The 8,008-nt window shown below is 32.9% G+C and overlaps 1 protein-coding gene across 1 annotated transcript; it reads right to left on the bottom strand.

Annotated features, from left to right (window-relative positions):
• Positions 1 to 2,055: 2,055 nt before the first annotated feature.
• On the bottom strand, positions 2,056 to 2,916 carry LOC145672408 (uncharacterized). Its single transcript, XM_081741561.1, has one exon. It carries the CDS (start codon positions 2,914 to 2,916, stop codon positions 2,056 to 2,058), a length of 861 nt encoding a protein of 286 aa, XP_081597687.1.
• Positions 2,917 to 8,008: the final 5,092 nt, after the last annotated feature.

Here is an 8,008-nt window from a genome sequence, read left to right as displayed (position 1 = left end):
GTAAACGAATCAATTACAAAAGCTAATAACTTTTCATCGCCAATGAGTGAGGAGTTTTATTATTAACAGATATTGGCCTGGTTTTTACTCTTCCATAGATATTGATCTTCTGAAGATACAGTTGGTTTTCTTTGAGAGCTAACTGCATTTTTGTGATTTATGTTATTGCTTACTGAATTACTATCCTGATTCGTGTTCACTACTTACTATTCACCCGCGATTGAAATTTGTCTTTCTTGGAAGGTGTAACGTAGCCTGAGTGAAGTTAAGTTTTCCCCACAAAGACTAACGCCATTGGACATGTACTGTTTGAGTACATACACATAATTGATTTTAAATATGAAGAATAAACATTTAAATCTGAGTCACTATACTCCAAATATGAAATAATGTAATTTCAAAATTAGTAATGAAAATCAAGGAATTTAAATTGACTGATTTTTTAATAAACAAAATAGCAAAAAAATTAGGTTTTACATCAAAACGACTAATCTCTGGAATAACCATGAGACTAAGTATTTTGAACATTAAATTCAACACTTACCAAAATTGCTGGCTCTAGAAATCATTACTTCCATAGCGAATTTTATTTCTTGTGCAATGTATTTAACGTTATCATTCCAAAAAACTAAATATGGAACACTAGACCCACTTCAAAAACTATTAATTGGGTGTTAAACACACTCGAATAGGACAAAATTTCTTGAACATTACAGTAACACCTATAAATGTGAAAATTTAAGTATAACTATGCCACTCGAAGCTTCAATGAGACAAATATGTTTAAGCCACTCACAAAATGGAACACACACTCGTAAATTTAAGGTTTCGTTTCAATAACCTAGATGAATTAATTATTTGAATGAAGTAGCCAAAATAGTCTTCTTTAGAATCTTTGATCTATTCCGGCAACCAAACACATTAACTTATCGATCGATAAACTTTTTTTTTCAACTTTCAGAATATATTAGTTAGAGCTTATAACAATTTAAGAATAATTTTTGTTTCACATTGTCACTATAAACTGCATATATCTTGAGAATTTTCCACTAAAATCAATTTCTATAGCACTTGAATTTACGAGTATTTGACTGTGTCCAGTTCTCGATCGTTGTCGTAATTATGAGCCTACTCTATACCCGCGCACAACCTTCAGCTTCTAGTACTCGTAATTCCCGTTATAAACTCAATGGCGTTGTTTACCAATTTTAACCGACTATCATTTTTTTTCTTTTTTTTCTATTTAATGATACTGTTACACACACTCACCAGTATAGCAAAAAAAATATTCATATTTTTTTCCCTAATTATGAATGTATATATTGAAGTCCAATGTCGAAAACAAAATTTAATATAATTATCTATACCCATACACCGACTACAAAAACAATAAAATCAAAAATAAAGCCCAATAATTCAACTAAATACCAACTACAAGTCCCAAGTCAAAATGTCGAAAATAGTCTACAGTCAAAGTTCCAAGTACTAAATACATTCATAAACAAACCTCTAATAGAAATAAAAAATAATGAATAAATTAATATCGAACATACAAATAATTTAAATATAACTTACTAACCAAATATTATTGTAATATAATATGCATAGCAAAATATCAAATTCTAAACACTTACTTCTCTCCTTTACAAAATTCAAATAATCATGGATACAATCGTAATGGAACAATATGAATTACCACAGTAAATGACAATGTGAAAAGAACATCCAATCTTCCAATTCATGCCATTCCTTTCAATCAGATCCATCCACAATAAAAACCATTTGACTTGAGCGATGTCTAACCAGTAGACTTACAATAGCTCTTTCTGGAAGGGATCAACACCCCTTTTACAAAAGTATTTTCCAGGCCTGGAATTATAAAATCATATTAGAAAACAAACAAACAAAAAAAAAAACAATCATACTATCCACTATCATACAATGAATAACAAAGCCAAAAATGAAATATACAATGATTAATGGAAATTCACTATGCTCCATCACAAGTGAAAGACAAAACTGTTATACTATAAACTTCTATCCGATCAAAATGCCTTAATTTAACCTTGGCTCCCTAAACTTTTTTGTCATAGAAACGTGCACTTTCCTAATATCATTATCATCTTCGACTGCTTTGACCTGAACACAATTTGAATTTAAGAACTTGACTATGACGTATGGTCCCAGCCACCTATAGCATAAGCTTTTTGTAACTTTATCAGCTATCGAGGACTGAAATTGTGACTTAATAAGAATCTTATCCCCAACGCTATAAGAAGTTCCAACTCTATTCTTATCATAAAGTCTCTTTCTACGCTGCCAAGCTAACTCCATGTTATGTAAAGCGTTTTTCCAAATGTCAGTATTCCTCTTTCTAATATCTGTACAATCAATATTCCAACGTATATCTAATGGATCACACACGTTGTAAGTATACACTATGTCCATTGGACTATGTTTAAGTTCCGTATGAATTGCAGAATTTAATGAGAATTCAATCTCATGTATCCCTTTATCCCACAACTGTTGCTTTGTAGCAAAATATGATTTCAAACTGTCTTTCACCGATCTTATATATCTTTCACTTAAATTGCTAGCACTGTGGTAAGGGGAGATTCGAATATCTCTGATCCCGTTACTAAATAGAAAATCCTGAAATCTAGCTGAGACAAATACACTATGGTTATCATGACTTAAAGCGTGGGGAAATCCGTGTCTGCACATTAATTTATATAATTTATTTATAAGTACCTGGCTAGATAAGGTCCGAAACGATTCTAGATACATAAATTTAGAAAAAGAATCCACCACTATCAAACAATAGCGTCCAGAACTTGAATTCACCATTGGTCCTATTACATCACACGCCCAATTACTATTTACAAATGTTTCATACGTTGAACTTAATTGACCCATAACCTTTTCATTATTACTTTTACTTTTCTGACATTGCACGCAAGAGGTTACGTAATCTTTAATTTCCCATAATCTTATTATCTTCACCATTCCGAGAACGAACCAAGGTTCTCTGCCCACTATCACCAGAAGGTGAGCCCTGTTCACCCACTGCCATTCCTTTACTCACTGATTGTTTATCATTTTTAACAAAGTTTTTCTGTGCTGACTTTTCCGTAGTATATTGAGTAAATTGCTTACTATGCTGTTGAGATAAAAGTTTCTTATTTAATATCTGTTGTTTACGAATCTCACATTTTGCAACTGGATGAGGGCCACTACACTCATAACACTTTAGAGTAGATTTATAAGGTTTACTCTTTAAACATTTATTAGCAGTCTCACTTTGCACTAATGCCGAATAAATACGTACATTCTTTTGATGGAGTTCAAATTGCTTGACCATGTCTATTAATTCCGCAAGAGAGTTCGGGTAGGAATAACCAAAAACCTTATAAACAACTTCGGGATTTAGTCCGGCCATTAAAATGTCTTTTACTGCACTGTCATTTAAATGTCCATAACAAATTGTATAACTATCCACGACCTTGTTGACGAATTCCACTGCATTCTCATATGGCCTTTGCAAGCAATTCACAAATGAATCGAGAATGAATTTACGGCCTATAGGGGTCACTATCTTGTTAAATAAGAACGAGGCAATTTTTAACCAATCATGTGAGAAAGTAAAAATTTCAACAATTCGCTATGGAAGTTACCTACGGCCTTCCCTATAGCTGCCATAAGAATACTTTCTTTAGGAAAGATGTTTAATTTAGCTATTTTATAAACTGACAACAAAAACTGAAATAATATACTGTCATCCTGACCATCACAAATAGGTATTTGTTTACATAAATTAGTAAAGCTGTCCGCAGCAATGTCTACAGTTACTTTATCAAAATTTGTATTAAAAGGCATAAATGAATGTACTACTCGTGAATCACCAGGCACAATTCTTTCTGGTTTAAAAGCAAAAGAACGAACACTTTCGTTTTCTTCTTTCGCCTTCAAAACAGCTGATTCACACGCGACACTGAATGGGTTGTTATCAGCAACGCAATCTAAAGAACTTCCGTGAACAGCCTTGGGGTCTGTGTTCACACACACACTATCAACAAACACCTGCCCCGTATCGCTATCGCTGCTAAGTAAACAACTGGTATCATCACGTTCTGTTTGTAAGAGAGGACTAAACATATCGCCAAAAGACGATAGAGACTGTTCGTCTACCTGTGAATTAGAAGTATCCATATTCCTCTGCACAAAAATTCCATGCGAACCATTAGAAAAACCATTCAATATTAACTGACCTGGATAAGATAATTCTGAATGCTCGGACTCCATTATAAACAACAGTTGCAGAAAAGCCAAGCAACTATATACTCTAAAACCGGTCTACGACGAACGGCTATGGCTTTCGTTAATGTACTCGACTTTCATACGTCAACTTAGCCTCATGAATTATCAACAATATTTTAACTGTGCTGATTAAATAAGAATTTAGAAAGAAGGTAAGAACGATCGAAATATATTATAGTAATATACAGTGTACACAACTAAAGATAACAGCAACTTGTACAGTGCACACACCTATAAATAATTACGACAACGATTTTGTTTAACGTAGCCTGAGTGAAGTTAAGTTTTCCCCACAAAGACTAACGCCATTGGACATGTACTGTTTGAGTACATACACATAATTGATTTTAAATATGAAGAATAAACATTTAAATCTGAGTCACTATACTCCAAATATGAAATAATGTAATTTCAAAATTAGTAATGAAAATCAAGGAATTTAAATTGACTGATTTTTAAATAAACAAAATAACAAAAAAAATTAGGTTTTACATCAAAACGACTAATCTCTGGAATAATCATGAGACTAAGTATTTTGAACATTAAATTCAACACTTACCAAAATTGCTGGCTCTAGAAATCATTACTTCCATAGCGAATTTTATTTCTTGTGCAATGTATTTAACGTTATCATTCCAAAAAACAAAATATGAAACACTAGACCCACTTCAAAAACTATTAATTGGGTGTTAAACACACTCGAATGGGACAAAATTTCTTGAACATTACAGTAACACCTATAAATGTGAAAATTTAAGTATAACTTTGCCACTCGAAGCTTCAATGAGACAAATATGTTTAAGCCACTCACAAAATGGAACACACACTCGTAAATTTAAGGTTGTCGTTTCAATAACCTAGATGAATTAATTATTTGAATGAAGTAGCCAAAATAGTCTTCTTTAGAATCTTTGATCTATTCCGGCAACCAAACACATTAACTTATCGATCGATAAACTTTTTTTTTCAACTTTCAGAATATATTAGTTAGAGCTTATAACAATTTAAGAATAATTTTTGTTTCACATTGTCACTATAAACTGCATATATCTTGAGAATTTTCCACTAAAATCAATTTCTATAGCACTTGAATTTACGAGTATTTGACTGTGTCCAGTTCTCGATCGTTGTCGTAATTATGAGCCTACTCTATACCCGCGCACAACCTTCAGCTTCTAGTACCCGTAATTCCCGTTATAAACTCAATGGCGTTGTTTACCAATTTTAACCGACTATCATTTTTTTTCTTTTTTTTTTCTATTTAATGAAACTGTTACAAAGGAAGAAAACAGAAACTATACGTCTGAATGTTAGTCTTATATATAAAGGGAAACGATCAAGCTAAGTGAAACATAAGTTGAGTGGAGTTGATGCAATGTTTCTCGTAGGTGTGGTCCAGGATTCGAATTTACGATCGTGCTTCTGTTAAGCAGTAGATTCGTGCTCGCATAGCATCAACAGTGAATACTCATCGGTATAGCAAGAAACTCTGTATCAGTGACTTTAAAACAAACATCATAAGGAAAATAACGTTGGCAAGATTTGTCACTGCCTTTCTTCTGGTCAGATGCGCTCGCTTTGGAAAGTTGACTCTTAACATTAAAAGTCATAAAACCTAAATAAAGAAAGATATCGACCTGCAATTTTTTTTAAAAAATAACTTCTATCACTTCTCAACATTTTTCTCGCTTTGCATCCCCATGTAACCTGAAAAATAAAAAAAGTTTCTCACTAGTCAACTTTTTACATATTGCATTACAATAGTGTACGCACTTTCTCTTATATTTTATTTTTTATTTTAAAATTTGAAAAGTTTCTTGAATGCAAACTTTTCCAACATTGACACAAAATGTGGTGTTAATACCTGTCTAAGTTTAACTTTCTATCCCTTATAGTTCCGAACTTATGACGTGATATAGTTAACGCGACGTTAGAATTTGCATTAGTAAGATTTCACTGTTTCAATTTATTTTAATACTTGAAAATTCTTCTTGATATGGGAAAAACAGATTATTTGATAGAGAATACAATGTTCTACAATAATCTATCCATATCTAGTAAAAAAACTATTTCTAAAATTCAGGCTAAGTTTTGCAACAATGCGCATAAGGAAAATCATTGCCATTTACTCCTGTACTGCAATCTAAGGGTGAGACGCTCTATAGTTGATTGCTTTGTAAAATAACCATAGAAGTTCTTACGTAATTTATCGTTGACGCAAATCATTATGGAATGATCCTATTAGTTTATCATAGATCAACGGAAACAAGTTGATTCCTTTGTAAAATAACAGTACAATTTTTTGAGTAATTAGACGTTGACGCAAATCACTATGGAATGACACGGTTAGTTTATCTTAGATTAACGTAAACAAGTTTGATTTATTTCTAAAGAAAATAGTACAAGTTCTTGCGTAATTTGGTGTTGACGCAAATCATTGTGAAATAGGCTCCTTAGTTTGCCTTACATGGAGAAGGCGGACTTTGGTAAGTGAACTTCGGGGCCAATTTTTCCGAGGTGTTAATGCACATTTAAAGAGTTAATATTACAAACTGGGAGGGCGCAATGGCCAAAAATAACCGAGAGAAACCGTCTTAAAGTTTTCTGCTCGCCGCATATATTGTGAGACGTACAAATTTATCAAGTGACGGCGTGGCAGACTGAGAAGAACTTGAAACTCAAGCGCAAAGGGTCTCGAGTTCGATTCCCGTTCAAGTCAAACTCTATTTTCGTTTTTCTTGAATAATAAGGTAGCCATTTGTAACTATAAATAAATTATTAATTCACCATGTGTTTATACTGTATTAAAACAATAGAAATTTTCAATCACTTGTAAACTCTTTCAATGTTTCATGTTCCATAACTAGGAACAAAATTTAATCATGTAGAGGCAATATTGTGAAATTCTGCTTTGTCTGAAGAAAGTTATTTCATTTGTGAGTATTAGTCGAGCATGGAACCCAGACATTTCATGGGTTTAGGCTTTTGACGTACATGATTCCAGTTTTTAATTCCTAACTGATGTAAAAGCTTGCTGCCTGTTTTGGCCAATTTTGGGAAAATATAACAATGGGAGTAAAAATAAATAAATAAAAAATAAATACCATCACCAGACCTAGTAAGAATAATATGAAGCCACTTGAAGTTATGAAATGATATATTTAAATCTTAGGCACCCTGTCTTCACAGATTACACGAATGTTTGAAAATTACTTAATGGCAGTTATCATTATCATGTCCACTGTTAAGTACAGTTTCATCCCTAGTTTCTGTACTTACATCTTCACTGGATCCGGGTTTTAAAAACTTGCCGTGTGTCGCCTTGTATAGGCTATTGTGGTACTACTTGAAATAAATGTGGATCCTCTTTTGACCACACGAAGTTGGGACACTGGTATCCTCATCAGGGTGGAGTATGTTATTCGAAAGTGTTCTTCGCAAACTTCTCCATAATTCAACTAAGAATTATATGATGATGAAAGATCAAACAAAATACTTAACATAACAAGGAATCTTAAAAAGTGCTTCGTGAACTGATGTGCTACTGACATTCCACGGTTTTCTTACTCAAGCACTATGCAGTGTAGTGTATGAAAACACCCAATCGAAAAGTCAAAGAAGACACGGTATCACTAATAAAGTCACTTAAGAAGCAGGAAATAATAGCTGCCCCGTAAAATGTCTCTGCCCC

Source organism: Thermobia domestica, chromosome 16 (assembly GCF_964235325.1).
Source record: "Thermobia domestica chromosome 16, izTheDome1.hap1.1, whole genome shotgun sequence".
NCBI lineage: Eukaryota > Metazoa > Arthropoda > Insecta > Zygentoma > Lepismatidae > Thermobia > Thermobia domestica.
Note: the sequence above shows the minus strand (reverse complement) of the source record. Positions and strands in the feature narration are given on the sequence as shown.